The sequence below is a fragment of the Balaenoptera borealis genome (assembly GCF_965194805.1).
Source record: "Balaenoptera borealis genome assembly, chromosome: 16".
Taxonomy (NCBI): domain Eukaryota; kingdom Metazoa; phylum Chordata; class Mammalia; order Artiodactyla; family Balaenopteridae; genus Balaenoptera; species Balaenoptera borealis.
Genome location: NC_138872.1, coordinates 72,899,286 through 72,919,259, shown reverse-complemented (window position 1 = coordinate 72,919,259; position 19,974 = coordinate 72,899,286). Strand labels below are relative to the sequence as shown.

The window sequence follows — 19,974 nt, the reverse complement described above, 5'->3', positions numbered from 1 at the left end:
TCCCAGAGGCCTAAAATCCCCATCCAGAGCTTGCTGGTGGGAGCCTGAGGGTTTATGGAGTTTTAAAATCTGCCCCCTTGGGAGACAGGGGGAGAAATGTGTTGAGAAGGTGGCAGAGCCAAGCAGCACGACATGCCGACTTCTGGATGGCAGCCTGGTGACTCTGGCACTGGCTGACTCGGGTCCAGCTGTGCTGCCCCAGGGAGGCCTCTCGGGCCCCAACACCCGCACCCTCCCCAGATGGCCACAAGGCAAAGTGCCTAAGATTCTAGTTCCAGAAGCCGGCAGCCACCTCCCGTGGTTCGCCTGGGTCCTGGACCTGGCCCAGCCCTTCCTCTGGACCAGAGCCTCCTAGACCCCGGGGAGAGGTGGGTGGAGACCTGGCTCGTCCTCTCACTCTCAGGATGTAGCCCATGAGCCCTCAATGTGTGGACAGGCCGAGGCTAACAGGAGGCAGCCATTTGCCTAAGATCTACTGCAAGGTGGTGAGGGAAACCAGAATGGCCAGGAGCAAGCTCTGCACCCAACCAAGCCTCTCCTCCCCCACCGCTGGGCCTGCCTGGGCCTGGCCTGGGCTCCACACTATCTGGGCCAGGCAGGGGTTGCTCCGCTGAATCCGCCTTGCAGGCTTGCCTCAGCGCTATCTCCTGAGCCTAGACCTGGCCATGGCCCCTGAGTGGCTGCTTGAGGTCAATACTTGCTCTGACCCGTTGCCTGCCTCTGCCCCAGTCTGCCGGGGGGCCCTGCCCCAGCCAGGAAGCTGTCTCCCCACCTTCCCTGTGCTTCTCTGACCCAGACTCCCAAGGCAGACTCAATTGTCTCTCCTTCCCCTTTTCCATCTGGAAAGCAAGGGGAGGGGGCAGTGGGGAAGGGGGAAAGAGAGGAGGGAATTGCGTTTCATGTAGAAGCGAGTAATGAAGGCTATTCTATATTCCCTGGGGACACTGAGGTGCCTCAGCACAGGAGGATCCTCAGCAAAGTGAGGGGACTACAGGGGAAGAACAGACACTGGAGCACACTGCTTCATACTTAGCAGAAGGGGCTGTGGATCCAGACGTGGTACCTGCCACAGCAGAAGGTCAGGAAACTGGCAGAGGAAGTGACCTGAAGGTTGAGGGCTGCAGGAACAGGAAATAGTAAGTGTAGAAGCCAGGGGTGTGGTGGGGGATAGAGGGTGCATAACAGTTAGGTGTAGGCTTAGAGCATAGTGGAGTGGGAATTGAGAAAAGGGAGAGAGCAGAGCCTGGAGTGTAGAGCATCCTGTTTGAGTAACTTGGGAATAAGGGCACCATTGGCGGGCGGTGTGGGGGGCTGGGTGTTAAGGAGAGTGACATGATCTTATCCCCCTCCCCCAACCCTGGCCACGAATGATGGTGATTTACCAGGTCTGGAGCTTAGGAAAGACAACTGGGTTGGAGGAGTTGGGCCTTAGCAGCCTAGCTGTAGCCATGGTCCTGGATAAACACACCCAGGGAGAGCAGTAGAGTAGAAAGGAGAGGGTCTAGCTTATAGGTAGAGGAGGAGGACCATGAGAAGATAAAAAGTATGAGGAAAAGCAGGAGAGTGTAGCACCACAGGGCCCAAGGGAAGTTTTAAAGAGAGTGGTTAATGTCAAATGCTCCCCTGGACCCTGTGGCCAATCACAGACAGTAGCCTTAATTCTGGCTAAAACACGTAACTTTGCCACTGAGGCCAAACATCTGCTTACCCCCAGAGGCCAGCCAAGGTCAAGATTCAGGAGGAGCTTTGGCTTGCCCATCTCAAGGGCCCAGGGCATCACACAGCCACTGAGGTTACTGGGGGTTGTAAAGGGATCAAACATCCTGAGTGGAAGGGCCTGACCAGCCCCTAAGGCAGATCCTCCCAGCACCGGGCAGGCTCATTGCAAACCAACGTTTATGGTGAGTTTACTCTGTTCTTCCTGCAGCATCAGTGCTTGCTCCTCCCACAAATTCTGGGATTTTTATTCCACTCCCTTGGTCTGGAGCTTGAGAAAGTGGTTTGGTGCCGACTTTATTAAGCATGGGGACTCAGAGATTTTAGCCCTTCTGGATATGGAGACTAGCCCAGGAGAGATATTTGGAGAGGTGTTGCAGTCACTTGCATTTATTAAGGAGCCCACGTGGAGATGACTCCCGGGAAAGAGGGTAGTGCTCACAGAAGATTGGCTGACTCCGAACCGCTCCAGGGCGCAGCGCTCCTCTCAGAGCCAGGCGGCATCTCTATGATGCAATATGCTGCGTTTTTTCCCACCCTGGCCACCACTGCCAGGGGCCACGGACACTTCCTCGACGGCCCGATGCCATCTCCCGCCACGGCTCGCGCCTCGGGGAGCGCATTCTCTGCCGCCAGCCCTGCGCCGGAAGTCACTGTAGCCCGCGTCTCCGTCTCCGGTCCGACCTGGTCCAACCGCTGCGGCCCCGCCGAAACCTTGGGCGCCAGGTGCAGCCCGAAAGCGGACAAGGCCGCGAGCCCCAGCGAAGGTGCGACCTCTGATAAAGCCGCAGCGTCGCGCAAGGGCGTGACTGCTGACATGTCGGCTGCCGCTCCCGTCGCCATGGCTGCAGTTCCAGCTCCAGCTCCGGCACCAAGCCCGGCCCAAGCGCGAGCCCCAGTGCAGCCTCGGTGAAGGCTCCGGCCGCGGACGCGACAGCACACTGAACCCACAGGCGCCGCTGGACACACGGTTCCCGAGAACAAGGCCAGTGGCCAGTGCAGGTCGCAATGAAATAAGTCACCCGCTGAGGCGTCCTGGCTGTCCGTCCGACGGGGAAGGGCGGCTGAAGCCACTGGGGAGAGACGGCCCACAGACTGGGTCCAGGCCCGCCTCTGGCCAGCACAACCGGGGACCCGGCTCTCCCCTCCGAGAATCTTGCCTACAGGTGCCAATACGGAACTACATTTCCCAGGATGCACTTCGGGGCTCCCAGCATCCCTGCCGCCAATGACTGCGCGGGCTGTAGCGAGCCCGCACGGACGAGGCCGGCAGAGCTGCAGAGATCCAGGGTGTGTCAGCCTTTCCCCATGGGAACAGGAAGGGCCGGCTGGCGACAGAGTGCTGACCAAGACGCTTTCTCCCTGCAGACGCGCCCCTCCCACGGGCCCAGTCTGGGATGACGGACGACAGTATAACCAGGTGTTGGGAGTGGGCAGGAGTGGGGTCTCATCTGTGCAGGCCCTCCAGGTTCACATGCCAGCCAGGGCAGCGCCGGGAACAAGTGTAACAGCCAAAATCCAGAACCACATTTAGGTCAGGAAGCCTGGCTACTCGGACTATAGGCTGAGGGTTGGACGTTTATTCAAAACAATTAACAGCCTATACAAGACATCTCTAGAGCAGGGGCTGTGGGTCCGAGTGGAGCCTTGCACCTCTCAGCAGCTCCACCTTCCAGGCCCCTGCATACTGCCTTCACAGCCCATAGTGTTTGCTTGGGCAGGCAGCACAGGAAGCATTGTGGGTATAGGCTCAGTCACAGGGTGTTAGATGAAGCTCTTCTACCTGGAATGATTGGAAGTTGGCCCAGCAGGCTACGTCTGTCCCTTTCCCCCTGGAAGTTCGGCCTCCACTAAAGTTAAGGCCACCAGGATGAAAGCAGGGTCAGGGCTGGGGACCCAGCGGAGCCCTGGGAAGCATCAGGTGGGTTTAAGTGGGGCCTGGGAGTGAAGTAGAGATTGGGAGGGGTCTGATTAGAATAGAAACTGATGATCTTAGTTCAGCACTCCCAAGATGAGTGCAAGGTGACTGCAGCAACCTTAGAGAGCTTCCCAGAAGAAGACAGTGCCCCAACCAAGGAGGTGCTCTTAGTATAAGACCAGACCAAAGAGCCCAAGGAACTCCACAGGAGGGAAGGTCTGCCCAGGCCTGGGGAGCAGAGGGTAAAGAAACTCCCTGGGCCCCAGAGCCCAGTCTCAGAGCAAGGAGCTGAGATCTGACCCACCCCTGCTCCTTACTTGTGGGTGTGTAAGCAGGTAGTGAACTTCCACTTGCGTGGGAAGTCACAGCCTGGGGAATTTCCCCTTTAGGGCTGGGATGGGCCCGTGGACTCAGTTGGAGAAGGTTTAGGGCCAGGTTCCAGGAAGTTCCGTTGTGTGCTCTGGGCCCCTCAGGCCTCTCACAGCAGACCTTTCGTGCAGGGGAAGTGCCCCCTAGGCTGTAGTTCTGACCTTGGGGAAAAGGTGAAACTGAGCTTGGTTAATCCCACTCCCACTAGCATGCACTGGGGCCCCCAAAACCAACTACATGGGGAGGGGCTGGGCCCACAGGGTCCGGAATGGAGGGTGGGGGCCACTGGGTGTGGGGTGGGGAGGGACTGGAGGCACAGCCCCCAGGGTCCATGGGTGTTCCAAAGTCCCCTGAGTAATGGGTTCAGCTGATGTAGACACGGTGGAAGTCATGGGCACCAAAGGCTGCGTTGCACTTGGGGCACTTCCTCTGGCGGGCCTCATAGCGGCCCCGTACACACTCGAAGCAGAAAACGTGGAAGCACTTGGTGAGGACTGCATCCTTCTTGCGGGTGTTACAGCAGGGGCAGGTCAACCGCGCCTGGGCAGGGCAAAGGCATCAGATCAGGAACAATCCTGACAGGGCCCGGATCCCAAGCTGATAGCAAGAGGTGGTCCAGACTAAGGCCACCACAGAGCAGACTGCACCTAACTCTCACCATAGCCCTAGGAGGTAGGGATAAGCACTCTCCAGATGAGGAAACTGAGGCTCAAAAGCCCAGGTTTCAAAACTAGAAAGTAGCACAGTCTAGACTCTAACCTGGATGGTGATGGCCAGTGGTCACATGTCCCCTCTAAAGGTCAATGACCCACAGGCTCCAACCTGAGCTCCTCTGCCCTGGGGCTTCATCTCTTGCCCCTCTGGCCTTCTCTGGCAAAACCCCAATCCTGGCTTAAGCCGACTGTCTACCTTCTCTCCACCTGCACCTGGTAAGTCACAGCTGGGCATGGCAGTGCCACTAGAAATCTGCTGTTCTCAACCCTCAATTGGGTCCATCCCTAGTGCTGCCCAGAGATCCTGCTGTGGGTCCCGGGATTCATTTCTCTCTAAGGAGGTTTTACAAATCTACTCTCCTATCTTGAAACTTCCCACCTGCCACCAGGTCTCACTTCCAACTCCAGACAGGAAATTCCCTCAACTCAGCATTCCCAACATTCATCCTCTGCCCTGCCTGAAATCCTAGCCCAGCCGCCACCTCAGCAACTCCCCACAAGCATCACCTCTTCCCTAGCTCTCAGAACCCTACCCATCAGCATGTGAGAGGCTGCAAAGTCTGCTGCTTCTCCAAAAACCCTTCCCTGCTCCCTCATGGCTGCCTCGAGCTGCCTCTGCCCCTTCAAGGCCAAACTGCTTCAACAGGTTGTCTATTTACTGACTCACTCTCCACCCTTTCCTCACTCCAGTAGGTGAGGGTCCAGGTGATCCGACCTCCACCTCCACCTCTGCCCAAGAACTCCCGCCAAGACTGCCAAATCCAAGAGGCATCTCTCAACACTTGCTTCATTTGCCTTCTTGGCAGTTCTGAGCTCACCCCTGCCTCCTTGAAACTCTTCCCCAATCAATTCCCTCTAGATCGCTCTCCTTCCTCCTAAGCTACAGGCTTCTCTTCCTCTGTCCATCATTTAAGTTTCCAGGCTCCTCAGGGGGAGTGACCCCTGTTCCGTGTCATGCCACAGACCCTCCCTGGGTGACCACAGTTATATGTGTCTTCTACCTTTGCCTCTGTTGACAATCCCCCACAAACTCCTGTCCTCCAGACCAGCCCTTTTGCTTTGAGTGCCTTCCCAGACAGCCTCCCAAGAAGTCCCACAGGCACCTCATCCTCAACATCCTTGAGATGTCGCTCTCTCCACACTGACTACAGGATACGCCAAGCAGCTCAACCTGGTTTACAAACCCTTCAGGATCTAACACTGCCCAACCCCCACCAGGCTTGTCACTCACCACAAAACCCATGTTCTGTCCTCCAACTACGACTGTCCAGCTCTGTCCTTTGTCAGCACGCCTCTCTCAACCAAGGGCCTCCACCTCTGCCTTTCCCTCTGCTGTAACCCTTTCATCCCCATTCATCACGGCCAACCCTGACTCACTCTTCAGTTTTCCTTTGGATGATATTCCTTCCAGGAAGCCTGCTGACCACCAGGGCTGTTAAGGGGCTCCCCTGATTTCCCACAGCCCCTCTGGCCTCTGCCATCACACTGCTCATCACTCAGATGGGAGAATTCCTTGGCTGCCTCCTCCAACAGACTGTCACTTTCAAGAGATCTGAGACCAGGTCTAGTGCCTAGCCCTCTCACACCTAGCCAGGAACTCTGCCTGGCACATAGTATGTGTACCATACTTGATAGTTATCTGATTCTCCACAACGGGTTCTGCCCAGGTTTTGCCATCCTGCCTTATTTCTGGGTTCCCCAGACTACCCACCAGAGCTCTCACCAACCCCCCATCTAAGATTCCTAGGTTATGTAAGATTCCTGGAGCACAACCCAGCCCCAAGGCCCCACCTTGTACTCCTTGATCTCCTCCTGGAGGATTTCATCGGCATCTGCGTAAACCTCCACCTTCCTCTGCTTCTCCAGCTTGCGCCGCAGCCGTGAGATGTCCTCCTGGGGCAGGAGAGGGGCTAGGCTGAGTGCAAGGGTCCTCAATCTGAACCTCCTGCCCCCACCCCGCCCCCACCCCCTGCCCGCCACACACCTGAGCCCTCTTGAGGTTGAAGCTCTCTTTCTCACGGGCAGCCCGGCTCTCTGCCAGGCAAGGCTGGATCTCTCGCAGCCGTGTCTGCACGTGCTCCAGCTGCACCTTCAGGTCCTCGGCCAGCTGAGCTGCTTCCACAGCCTGAGGTGGGTGGAACGGGGAGGAGGGGCACCGTTTGCCCGAGCCTGGGGAGTCAGGCATGTGGAGCCATGGCCCGCAGATGCTTGTGTCAACCATCCAGTGATTCCTGCTCTCGGGATAAGTCCAGTATCTTCACTGGAACTGGTTCTGGCTCCCGACCTCTGAACCCTCACCTCCTACTAGTCTACCTCATTCCCAACACTCTCAGTTCCTCACCTGCATAACGCTCTCTCCTGTCTTTGAGGCTTCACCGGGCTCCTCTCTCTGCTCCCCTCAACTCCCTCAACACACGTATTTTTTTCCTGCAACCCCCTGAGGCCTCAGCTCAAATGTCACCTCCTGAGACAGGCTGTTCTATTTTTCTTTCATCCACCTCTATTTCCTTCATAAGACACACTGTGAGTTCCCTGGTGGCCTAGTAGTTAGGATTCCAGGCTTTCACTGCCATGGCCCGCAAGCTGTGCAGCGTGGCCCTCCCCCGCCAAAAAAGACATGCTATGACCTGTAATAATGTTACTTTATCTGTGGGATTATTGGCTTGCTATCTGCCCCTCAAAACTGGAAGTTCCCACTTCCAGCAGGGCGTTCTTGTTCCCGTGATCTCCCCAGCACTCAGTGCAGGTCCTGGTATGTAGCAAGGGTATGACTAATACTGCTTAAATGAATGAGCCAAATGGAGAAGAAAAAAAGTCCAGGAGGGGAAAAAAGATGAAAGTCAATGTTAATCTTAAGCCTTTACCATAAGCTAGAGGAGTGACGTCACCAAGAGGGTGCCACAGGTCATTCCTAACTCTGTTACCCTCAGAAGAAGAACAACTACCACAAGCTAAACATTTCTTAGGTTTAATACAACTACATGACAGAGACCACCATGACCATTTCACAGCTAACCAATGCAGTGGTCAGGACGTGGGGCTGTGGAGCCAAGGAGACCTGGGCCCAAATTCCAGTTCCACTCTTGAGCAAGTCAACTACCTCCCTGAGCCTCAGTCTTCTCACTTATGAAAGGTAACAACGAAAACTGTTGTAGGATTATTTTCAGACTGAAATGTGACCAAGCATGGAAAGTCCTCCAGCACACAGTCTGGAACACAGTTAAGTGTCTGAGACATGAGCTGGGCTGTGAGATGAAGCAGAGCCAGACTTTGGCCCAGGTCATCTGCTTCAAGTTCTCTAGGCAGAGTCACAAAGTGAGGCTGTGAGCCAGCATCCCAGGTTACCGTCCCCTCCCATAGGTCTGGCCTCACCTTCCTCTTGTTGAGCTCCAGGGCCTGGCTGCGCAGTGTCAGCTCCTTCTCCACACCCCCGAGGCTGCCCTGCAAGGCCCGCTCTTTCTCCTCCAGCTTCTGCACGGTCAGCAGCTGGGCATCCACCTGAGGACAGGGGTGGGGACTCAGTGCTAGGGAGCCCCTGCCTCTCCAGCTCCACCCTAACAAGCCCAGGGCAGCCATACCTGGGACTTGAGGCCAAGAACCTGCTCGCCCAGCTCATCCTTCTCCTCCCGCAGTAGCTTATGAATCTGGTTGGCCTTGATCCGCTCTGACATCAGCTTAAAGTTGGCATCGTCCTTTTCCCGCAACTGCTGTAGCAGCCGCCCATTCTGCTCCTGCATGTCCTCAAAAGCCTGGCCTGTCACATCCATCTCTGAGAGCAGAGCCTCCTCCTCCTGCAGCAAGTGGGCAGGGACAAGACGGAATGTAGTAGATGGACGACAGTGGGGAAACCACAGGAAAACATGGCTGAGCAAAGAACCACAGAATGGACCCAGGCCATGTGCTAGAACAGGAGGTTAAGGGAATTTCAACATTCAGAAGCAAGGGGACCAGAACGGGGTTGCACCTGCTTGGTGGCACCCAACTTGCGTTGCAGGTGTTCTATCTGCTCCTCTGCCTGACGAATGCGCCGCAGGGCATCCTCATCCGCGATCTTCTTGCTCTCCCTCCGATCCCTCTCCTCTAATTCCCGGATACGGCTCCGTAGCTCATCGACCTATAACCACCAGAAGGAGGGAGCTCTCTTGTCACTGCTTCCTGCTGACCTAGGGCTCTGCTCTGGTTACAACCCCCCTGGGCAGCCTCTCTGCACACCCCATAGGCCCTACCTGCCCTCACCTCAGCCTTTGCCTTGCGTTCCGCTGCCATGAGCTGCACCTTATCCCGCTGCTCCTTGGGTGCAGACTTATACATGTCCAGCAGCAGTTTCATCTCCTTCTGACTTTCCTGGGCCTTCCTGGGGGAGGCACAGGAGGAAGGCTTGGTGAGTAGGGTTGGAGGCCACTTGGCAGGGGTGGGAAGGAGAAAGGAACAGGGCCTCACTTGAGCTCTGCTCGTAGACCTTTGAGGAGCTCTGACTCCTTCCTCTTGGCCTCCTCCACCTTGACTTTCTCCCGATCAGTCCTTGAGAGAGCTGAGGCTACAGATGGGGGTCCCAGCCCAGGCCCTTCCCGCTCCCGAAGCTCCCGCTTGGGTTTGGCCTCAGGTTCTCGGCCCCGGGAGGAGGGGCCCTGGGCCCCGGGGGTCAGGGCCTGGGCCTCTTCCTCAGAAGGGACCAGGTCTTCCTTCTTCACCAAGGAGGTAGTAATGGCAGAGCCAGGCATTGAAGCCATCTCCTTTCTGGCATCAGGGGCACCAACAGGGCCTGGCCCACCCTCTTCTTTCCCTGCAGCTGGGGCACTCAGGCCAGAGTCCTCTGGGTGGCCCAGGGTGGGGATGGAGTGGGTAGAGCCACTGGCCTGGGCCCGGAGCTGCAAAGCAGAGACAGAACAGGGCTGAGGTGAGACGTGCTCACTGGGGTCTAGCCGCAGCTTTCCCCAGGCAGCCCCCTCCTCACCTTGGCAATCTCAGCCTGCACTTCCCGCAGCTTCCGCTTGTATCGCTGAGCGTCCCCCTTTAGCTGGTGGTTGTGGTTTTGGAGGCTGCTGATCAGGTGGCGCATCTCCCGGTTGATGGGCCCTGGAAGAGGACAGGAAACCAAGGCTGGACTGGTCCCTGGGTTAGGGGCCCAGCCCCTCAGCGGGGGAAGAGGCAGTACCAGAGCCATCACTCTCATTACAAAGAAGATAACAACTGAAGCCTTATGTAGAGTGTGTGATCTCATCAAATAAACGAAGAGAATTCACCTGAACATAACTTGACACTGCCTATGTGTGTTATTTCTGCTAATACAGATTTTTTAAATATTTCCAAATTTCCTCTCGAAGGAACACATAACTAACTGTAAATTCACAGAAGTAAGTTAGTCCACTTCTTTTAACTTTTTAAACAAATATCATCTTCTTAGTTACATTTCCCTGGCATTTCTCATAATACTTCCTGTCTTCCCTCCCTGCTTTATTTTTCTTGGTATATTTGTCACAACCTAATACACACGTTAATTTTTTCCTCCTTTGTTGTCTGTCTTCCCTCACTATAACACTGCTCCACAACAGGGATTAGTCGTGTTTTGTTCACTGGTATCATCCCAAAGCCTAGAACTGAGCCTGGATCATAGAAAATGTTCAATAATTCTGTGAAAAATGAATTAGTATCTCAGAGAGGCACCATAAGGCCAGAGAAGCATGGATGAGGGTGAGAGCTCCCGTTCTGGCTGAGTCTGCTCCATGAGCCACCTCATCTGGCTGTAAGCCTCACTGCGCCTTTGAGCCAGGTGGTGTGGTCCCCATTTTCCACAGAGAGACGAGGCTCTGAGAGAAGAAAGGACTTAACCTCCTACATCTGGATAAGCATCTGGCCACACCAGGGGCCAGCAATCCCAGATAAGGCCCCACCTCAACCCTGTCCTCACCACATACCCGCCTGCTCGTTGGCCGCCAGGTTCTGTTCAAACTCGATGCGCAGCATCTCGTACTCCTTGCGTACCTGGGCCAGCGTATCCTCCAGCTGGATAACCTCTGTGCGCAGCTTCTTCTGCAGCCCCAGCTCATCACTCTGTGGGTTGAGGCATTAAGGACCCACACAACCCCTTAGCTACCGGCAAGCCCCCCCTACCTCAGGCCTCAGCAGCTCAGGAAGAATTTACTCCCAAGGGACCTCTGGCAGGCACATAGGGCCTCTGACACCCTTGACCCAGGAACAACCTGACCCTAAGGGTCTGGTCTTTACCCCTGTCCCCGGCCCCTGTTCCAAGGGCATACCTCCATGTGCTCAATGTGCCTCAGGTGGGAATTCTTGGTGGCCAGCAGCAGCCCACGGGCCTCGTCCAGCTGGGTCTTCACTTGCAGAGACTCATTGTAGAGCAGTGAGAACTGCGCCTGCAGCATTCGGTATTCCCCTGTCTCCCGTACCACCTCCTCAGGAAGGCTCCGCAGGGCTACCTAGGGGTAGGGATGTCCAATGGCAATCAGCAAAAGGTTTCAGAGCCAGCTCCTACCGTGTAGGCTCAGTACCCTCCCAGCCCCAAACACAGCTCACCTTGAGGCGCTCATTGGTCCGCACAGCCCCCTGAAGTTCGGCCTGCAGCTTCTCCAGCTCTGCCATGCGGCTATTGGCCAATTCCTGGTTTTCCTCCAACTCCGCATTCAGCATCTCAAACTGTGGAGTGGGAAGGGCCAGGCCAGGATGCATGCTTCCCTCATAGCCCCACCATATGCCCTACCCAAGCTCCCCTCTGCAGAGCAGTGATGTATTCTGAAGGCCCAGGGACAAGCCGGACCCAGGCACTTTCCTAAGGGCTCCCAGGCAAGTAGGAGACAACTCAGTACTGTCTGATCAGTGCTGGGAAGCAAGGCTTGTAACTGACAGGGGGTCAGGGAAGCCTTCCTGGAAGACCTGAAGAGCAAGCTGAGCAAGGGGAGACAGGGCCCAGTGACCCTGCAGCACCAAAAAAGTGTGCAACGACCAAGAATTGAGAGAGCAAAAGCAGGACAAGGAATGAGACAGCGGCAGCAAGGCCCTTTCTCAGCTAAACAACTGAGAATGCCAGTTGACTCCAACATACCCCAACATCTCTTTTCTAAGTGGTACTTTTAACCAGCTAATGTACGACCTTACCTAATTGTCAGTTACCCAAACTAGAACTTAAGCTCCATGAAAGGTTTAATTCCTGTTTCGTTCTCCAAAATGCCTGCTTCCTATACAGTACCTGGCACTTAGTGTTCAGCAATTATTTACTGAATACACATATGAAAGAATGAAATAAAGAGCACTGTGAGTAACGGGGAAAGACCTCCGAGACCACAGTTGGACGTCTGTCCTTAATTCTGAGGGAACGTTCAAGGGTAGGGTAGAGAAAAGGTTGTAGGAGGGACTAGGAAGAATGCTGCTGCTCACCTTCTGCATGCTGAGTGTGATCTGGCCCCCATGAAAGCCTGAGGAGCTCCCAGATACATAGTAGCCAGAGTTGAGCTGTGGAGAGAAGACAGAGGAACAGACAGGTGTGGAGGAGAGAAGCGAGGGCCCCAAGTACCCTGCTCTGGCTCCATCTGACCCAGTGTCTGACCCTACCTGCTCCAAGGCCTCCGCTAGGTGCTTATTGAGCTTTTGCTCACGCTTCCGCAACTTCTCAATGTCCCACTGCAGGTCTTCTACTGTCGTCTCCATCTCCAGCACTTTGGTCTCTGCAGATGTCACTTTATCCTGGAGCTCAGAGTACTGGGGACAAGGAAGGGGATAGGTGCTTAGATAAGAGACCCGGCTCCCTGAGATCCTCGGGTGCCCATCTAATCCAAACCCTGCCCTGGTTCTAATCCCACCCTAAAAGCCCAACTCCCACCTCCAACGAGATGCGGTGGTGCTTCTCCTGTAGCTGGGTGGCCAAGTCCTGTAGTCGTCGGTTCTCACGGCCCAGCTCCCGGGTGCGTGCCCGAGCCGCCTCACTGGGGGGCTCACTGTCCCCTGGGAAGGCAGGGCTCGGGTAAGAGCCAAGTCCAGGGCAATGGGTCAAAGTACTAACTCATTCTGGAGTCTGCTATGTGCCCAGTGTGATCCACCAGCTGTCTTGCCATTTTCTCATGACAAAGCCAGGAGTCTTTGTCCCCACTGCACAAAGGAGGAAACCAGCTCAGAGAGGAGAGCCATCTGCTCAGAACGCCCAGGCTGGACTGACAGAACTAAGGCTGGGAGAAGTCAGTCTGCCTGCAAAGCCTGGGCACTTGCTGCTATGCCTCGTGGATCAGCAACTGCCGCCAAGATTTGTGCACAATGCTCCCAAGAGGTCTCCAGCCACAAGGGGGAGGCTCCCCCAGCACCAACAACTCCTCCCACCCATCTCTCTAGAGCTCAACTCCAGGAATCAAAGCAAGAGCCACCATCAAGCCTAACCCTTCCCCTGAAAACATGGCTGATTTATTCCTTGCGGAACCGTGGCTGCCTCTGGGCCAGAAGCACTGAGGAGGGGATACCATGAAGATGCAAATGGAGTTGGACACCTCTGGGGTGGGGGCACAAAGAACTAACCTCGGCTGTATACTCGCTGACAGAGTTCCTCCACCTGGCGCTGTAGGCGGTCAGAGGCCTCCACGACACGGGACACAGCTGCCTTGGAGAATTCCATGCGGCCCTGCAGCTGCAGCTCCACCTCCTCACTACTGCTCGCACCCAGGGCCACCACAAAAGCCAAGGCTGGCTCACTGAGAGGTGGCCGCAGCTGCATTGGCAGGGGCTCTGGGAGGGACGGACAGACCCTCATGAGGATAATGGTAACAGTTACCACCACTCTGTACCAAGTTTCAGATCGCCTCCTTCAACTCTCTATAGCTCACTGAGTCAACATAACTAACACCTGTAATACTATGTTATCCCCGTCTTAAAAGTGAAATAACTACAGTTCAGTGAGGTAATTTCCTCAAAGCCAGAGAGCTACCAAATCACTTCCTCAGGGAAGGTCTTCTCTGCCTTCCCAAGCTAAACTATGTGCACACACACTTAATTCCCATTCAGAGACTCCTATACTTTTTTCTTTTGGTTTATAATCACTTTCTCCCTAATGGTTGGGGCAGTAAGTATTTCTTTCTTATTTTGTTTGTCTCCTCCAAAGCTACAACAACGTCAACTACACAGTCAACGTTTAATACTTTTTTGAACGGAGTATCAAAACATGAATTGCACTCTTAACCATGTCACTCAGATTCCAAAACGTGTGTTCTTACCCACTGCCCTTTGCTGCCCAGATATGAAATCAATTTGTGTGTGTGTGTGTGTGTGTGTGTAGGCAGAGAATTCAGTAGCCTAATGTCAAAGTCCCCTCCTCTCCAGGACCTTCCCCAGAACTTAATTAAGCTTCCCAGATCCCAGGGCTCTGGCCCTACCCCTCAGCTCCGATGTCCCTGGCTCTGTGAGAGGGGTCTCATCACGTGTTGGCCCCTCCTGGGTCCCAGGCGCCTCTGTCCCTGAAGACAGGTCCCCCTGGTTCTCATGGTGTCGGAGAAGGGCTTCCACAGTTTCATCCAGCTGAAGGGAGAAAGCACCAAAAATGTTATGAATCCCTCAGGTGCTTCCCAGCATGATACTCCTTTCCTAGCAGAGGAGTCTGAGGATTGGCAGCTGGATCAAGGCCAGGTCTTGGAAAGTAGAAGGGCATCCACCTGGGCCCAGTAGCGATTGACAATGAGGAGTGTGGCATCATCTGTGGCCTGCCGCTTCTCCAACTTCTCAATTCGTTCTCGGAGTTCATCTTCACAAGCCTGTCTCTGTTCCAACCGCTCTGCCAGTTTCTTATTCTTGAACTGCAAAACCTTCAAGTCCATCTCCTCCTACCAATGAAACAAAGGGGCCGAGGAGATGGTCAAGCAGGGACCAAGAACCCAATCACAGCAAGAGACAAAGAAAAGCAAAATGGAATGGGTGGGAGAGGGGAGTATCCCCAGACTAACTGCTAACAGGATTTAAAGAGGCTCAGACACCCACAGAGAAAGCGTCTCGGTTGTGAGGAGGGTCACGTTCTGCTTCTGCCTCTTCCTAACTCTGAAGTCTTTGACAAGTCACACGCCCTCTGGGAACCTGTTTTCCTATCTGTAAAGGGAAGGCAGATGTCGTGTCCTCGGTTTCTTTCAACAGAGTGTTCTGAAAAGTGGATCTTGCTAAACCTGGGGAACTGGGAGTAAGGTTCTGGACGACGTGGACGGAGAACAGAGATGGGAGTTCTGGCAAGTTGTGAGGCCTGAAACAGGAGCCCACGAACCGTGGAAGAGATGCCCCCAAGACGAATGGGCTCTATAAGCGTGGTTGTGGTCTTCTCCTCGCGACTCAGCTTCTTCTCTGGGGGCCCCGAGCCCCCATCGCCGGCGGCGCGTTTGTTGCCGGGCCCAGACATGGCCGCGGCGGCGAGGAGCGGCGCAGGCTCTCCCGAGGCACGTCAGGCAGACGAAGGCGACGCTTCCGTCACCTGCAGAAGACAGAGAGCAGAGATGTGGAAGCGGCCGAAGCTCCGTGGCCCCGAGCCTCCCCCGCACCCACCCTCTGGACCCCGCCCCGCCGGCCCCGGGCCCCTCACCGGCAGCAGAATCAGCCCAGCACCGCCATCTTGGACTCCCCTGGACGTCACTAGCCTCCCCAGCACAGAGCGCAGGCGCCACAGGCAGTACCGGATGTGGCGAAATCTTCTCCACTTCCTGTTTCTATTGGTCGCGCTTTGTCCCGCCTTTCGGGTCCCGTTTGGTGTCTTTCTGAACACCGCCTCTTTCTCTCAGTGATTGGCCAGTAGACAGTTTCTATGGTAACCGACAACACACTTCTACTCTTCAGTCCTAATGACATCGCCTGCCTCAGAATAGCAACTTTGAAGCGAGGGCACGGGGGCGGGCCTTGCAGCTTATTACGCACGCGCATTCCCTTCTCACTGATTGGCGAGCGCCGTACGCTTTCTCCCTTGCTCCAAGAACCCCCTTAGCAACGGTCACTGTTGAGACGGAGGAAGACGCCCCCAGCGGATTGGCTGCACCGGGCCTCTCTGCAGCGTAGATTGGCTGAAGCGTCGATAGAGGGCCAGGCCTTGGCAGCCACTGCCGGAGAACCGGCTGTCCCAGAACCGAGGCAGGACAGAACCTGTGGTGCCCCGCGGCACAGAGGAGCGAAAAGATGATCCGCCGGAAGTCCAGCCAATTCCAGGGACTGAAAATGCAGTCGGAGCTTGAACAGCACTACGAACTGCGGAGAGAACCCAAGAAAGACCTCAGATCATTGGATGAATCGGCCACGCGGATGGGAACAGGTGTGCATACCGAGTCGGGGACCGCGGCTTCGGTGAATGCGGATGAAGATCCTGCAGCCAACTTGTTCCCGGTGAGGACTGGACAGAGTGGTCCACTCATGAATGTTTATAAAAGGGTTCCCCAGCAGGGCGCCACCCGTCGTTATGCTTTCTAACGTTCAAGACGTTTCCCGGGCTGCCTTGGTGAAGAGACAGGGGTGTGTGACTCCCCCTGTTAATATGTTCATGAATAGTACTTAGGGGTCGCTGAAGCCTAGCCCGCCAGCATTGCTCGTAGCTTAGTCTTTAAGATGAGAAGGCAAGTTAGCGCGTTCTTAGGCCCGCTAGAGATTCGCAACGGCTCAAGAACTAGGGGCCATGAACAACACAGCTCTGCCTTTCCCAATCCGCTTTCTCTCTGCAGCCGCCACTGCCCCAGCCCCGGATCTGCATATGGTGAGTGTGAAGAGCTTTGGGGGAAAGTTACCCTTCACACTTGTATTATTCCTTTAGGGCTTCCCCACAATCCTGTCAACAGCGACGGTATCCTCAGTTTACAGATGAGGAGACTGAGGCCCAGAGATGCAATTACCCGAGATGACTAAGTCAGGTCTCCTGCTGCCCCAGTCCAAAGAGAGTGTGAGAAGAGGGGAGCCAAAGACTGAGAATGTAAATGTAGTATCAACGCCTCTATGGAGCATTGTACAAATGGGGACACTGAGGTTCACAGAGGGAGACTTGACCAGTTATACAGTAAGGGAGTGGCAGAGACCAGAACTCAAGGTTCCTAACCCTACGCTTTAGAAATGAAGAGGATCATAAGAATTCATTTTGGCCATACCCTCTGTTTACAGATGGAGAAAGTGAGGCCCAGATAGGGAAGTGACCTGCCTAAGGTTACACAGCAATTTAGTGGAAGGGCCAAACCTCTAACTCAGGTCTCTTGGTTCCCAGTCCAATGCTCTAGCCATCATAGCCCTGTCATGAGATTAATGCATAATGGCCACCAACACCTTTTCCCCTCTTTTCCTATGACAGGAAGTACCTGGACATCCATTCCATGCACAGGCTGGAGAAGACAGCCAACGTTGAGGAGATGAGGGAGTATGCAGGGGGAGCAGGGAGGGGAATAAGAGCTAGCTCTTGGGGAAGGCTTGGGGGTGGGTGGGCTGGGAAGGCATGAGGAATGCCTGGTTCCAAAGCCTGCTGTACACTAGTGTGGGGCGGTGAAGGGAGGCTCCGGTTGTCACTCATTCCTTCCTCTCTCCCTTCCAAGGGTGCTGGCCGAGCTGTTGGGGCTAGGCTCTCCTGCGCAGAGCCTTCGGGACGCCATCACCCTGGACCTCTTCTCCCATGCACTCATCTTCTGCCGCCAACAAGGCTTCTCCCTGGAGCAGACATCAACGGCTTGTGCCCTGCTCCAAGATCTTCACAAGGCCTGTATTGGTAAGAGGAGGCCCCCGAAGGCTTTGAGTCCAGGGGAGAGGAGAAGGCTGGCACAAGTGACCAGGGGAAGTAAAAGCAGGATTAGCACCTGAAATCTTTGTTCCGTCATCACTAGCAGCAGAATCACACCCAAGTTATTTCACCTTTGAAATCCTCTATTTCCTTATCTATAATAAGGCTACAGCACTAACATTAGGAAACTGTTCTGAGAAATATTATATATAATATATGTAGATATATGCACAGTGCTCAATAAAACAGCTCTTGCTTTACTCCTGGAACTAATTTTCTACAGAATGTTTAACGAGGGCTAAACTATGTATTTCTTGGTTTACTGTCCGTCACTTCCACTAGAATATACGCTTCTTAAGGGCAGGAACTTGTCTGGTTCGGTGCCCAGAACAGTGCATAGTGGGTACTCAATATTTGTTGCCTATATCTTTCTACTTCTAAAGCTCATGCTCAATAAGTAGCTGTTGAGTGACTAAAATGAATGATTATCAGGGAGGGTACTCACTGTCACATCTTGCCTTCCCTCCCAGCAACCCCCTTGGGCAACGTGGAGGAATGTTACCGCTACTTCACCAGTGTTCTTTTTTGCCATGGAATCAGGGTCAGTTTCACTCTCCCCCCAGATAAGGTCTAGCCCAGCCTCCCACCCTGTCTTACACACATGACCCTCATCTTCCTCTGAAGGCCACAGTGGGCTCTTCCTGCTCCTGGATTGCTGGGCACTTGGAGAAAAGGTGAGGGCTTCAGGAGGTGGTCAGTCCTCTAACTCCCAATCATCCCAACAGCGGCCCCCTTTCAGTATCAACCTCTTTAAGGAGGAACAGCTGCTGGCCCTGGCAGATTATGTGGTCAACACCTACTTCCGCCACTTCAAGCTCTACAAATACGTCTTCACACCCCAGGTACTGGGCCATGGACTACAAGAGGCCACCCCTCATCTCCCCCCTTTCCCTCAGTGCAGACGTCTTCCTCCCTCTTCCCAGGTGCGGCTGGATCTATCTTTGACTTACGTGGGGCTACAGGCACCCAAGCTCTGGCCAAAGGATGAGACGGGTAAGGGAGAATGCCGGGGCGAGGGCTGAACTGCGCTGGGGCTGGGGCTGAAGCCTCCTCCTGCCTTCTGGCTTGCAGAGAAAGAAGAGGGCGAAGAGGTGGAGGAGCAGGCAGTCACCCCAGAGGAGGAGGAACCGGAAACAGTGGTCCAGCCAGAGCCAGAGCCAAGTGAGGACCTGGAGGGGTTAGGGTTCCCTGTGACTTTGGGCAAGTGTGAAATGAAGGGTTTAGACCATATCAGGACTTCAGACTTTTTGTTTTAGTCATGGTGTCCTTTCTCCAAATGATTCCTTATGCAGAAGTCCAAGATGGCAAACAGATAAAAGCACAGCTGCTGGGGGTGAGGCAGGAATCCCAGAAAAGGATTATAAAACCAATGACAATAGGGCTTCCCTGGTGGCGCAGTGGTTAAGAATCCACCTGCCAATGCAAGGGACACGGGTTCAAGCCCTGGTCCGGGAAGATCCCACATGCAGTGGAGCAACTAAGCCTGTGCGCCACAACTACTGAGCCTGCGCTCTAGAGCCTGTGAGCCACAACTACTGAAACCCGCGTGCCTAGAGCCTGTGCTCCACAACAAGAGAAGCCACCACAATGAGAAGCCTGCACACCACAAGGAAGAGTGGCCCCCGCTCGCCACAACTAGAGAAAGCCCACGCACGGCAACAGAGACCCAACACAGCCAAAAATAAATAAATAAATAAATAAAAATTAGAAAAAAAGCCAACCCAATGACAATAGCCAGCACACATTTGACAACACTATGTGCCAGGCAGGCCCCATTTTAAGCATATATATATATATACTTTTTTTTTTTTTTGCCTGTGCCATGTGGCTTGCAGGATCTTAGCTCCCCGACCAGGAATCGAACCCATGCCCCCTGCAGTGGAATTGTGGAGTTGTAACCACTGGACCACCAGGGAATTCCCACATTTTACATATATTAACCCATTTAATCCTCTCTCAATCCTAGTTGCTAGGTGCTATCACTATCTGCATTTTACACAGAGGAAACTGAGGCATGGATAGGTTAAGTCACCTGCCTAAGGTCACAAGGCTACTAAGTAGCAATCCAGAAAATGCAGCAGCATAGCTACTCTGCCCATCTTTCTCTCACAGAAGGGCTGGCTGACATTTCCTGAATTGAAGCAACACTGCCACTAGTGTAGCTCCCAGGGGCACCCTGGAAGGTTGTGTTTGCCTGGCTAGGGGCAATCCCTCAGCCCCAGACGGCATCTCTTCTGACCCGTCCCTTCTTCCCTGCCCCTGCAGGCCAGGTCTCCGTCCTCCGGGCCTACATCAAGACCCAGATGAACAAGGAACTGGAGCAGCTCCAACAACTGGTGGAGGAACGGCTCAAGGCCAGTGAGGAAAGGCTCAGCAGCAAGCTGACCGCACTCGAGCGGCCCCTCCAGCTACCTCCAGGCAAAGGCAAGAACAAGACCAAGTGACCCCCAGCATCTTCCCCAATAAAGGCCTGGACCAAAGTGGCCCTACCC

At 54.6% G+C, this 19,974-nt stretch overlaps 2 protein-coding genes across 6 annotated transcripts; one reads left to right on the top strand and one right to left on the bottom strand.

The window, feature by feature from the left end:
• Positions 1-3,281: 3,281 nt before the first annotated feature.
• RNF40 (ring finger protein 40) lies at positions 3,282-15,407 on the bottom strand. The gene is made up of 20 exons (XM_082360215.1): positions 15,269-15,407; positions 14,957-15,160; positions 14,361-14,528; positions 14,085-14,226; positions 13,234-13,440; positions 12,551-12,672; positions 12,283-12,429; positions 12,109-12,183; positions 11,251-11,370; positions 10,974-11,153; positions 10,632-10,767; positions 9,671-9,792; positions 9,157-9,584; positions 8,953-9,070; positions 8,681-8,830; positions 8,295-8,507; positions 8,089-8,214; positions 6,701-6,841; positions 6,508-6,609; positions 3,282-4,543 (listed from the first exon to the last, which is right to left on the bottom strand). The coding sequence occupies exons 2-20, from the start codon at positions 15,086-15,088 to the stop codon at positions 4,367-4,369; spliced, it is 3,006 nt and encodes a 1,001-aa protein (XP_082216341.1). The 5' UTR covers positions 15,089-15,160; positions 15,269-15,407; the 3' UTR covers positions 3,282-4,366.
• Positions 15,408-15,560: 153 nt separating this feature from the next.
• Positions 15,561-19,971, top strand: CFAP119 (cilia and flagella associated protein 119). 5 transcript variants are annotated; one of them, XM_082360231.1, is made up of 9 exons: positions 15,561-16,056; positions 16,389-16,420; positions 17,003-17,068; positions 17,241-17,410; positions 17,953-18,023; positions 18,208-18,324; positions 18,406-18,475; positions 18,554-18,643; positions 19,748-19,971. In XM_082360231.1, exons 1-9 carry the CDS (start codon positions 15,853-15,855, stop codon positions 19,924-19,926), a joined length of 999 nt encoding a protein of 332 aa, XP_082216357.1. In that variant the 5' UTR covers positions 15,561-15,852; the 3' UTR covers positions 19,927-19,971. The 5 variants fall into 5 exon arrangements, with proteins under 5 accessions (XP_082216357.1, XP_082216359.1, XP_082216356.1 ...); XM_082360233.1 differs by lacking the exon at positions 18,208-18,324; XM_082360230.1 differs by having other exon boundaries at positions 18,208-18,475.
• Positions 19,972-19,974: the final 3 nt, after the last annotated feature.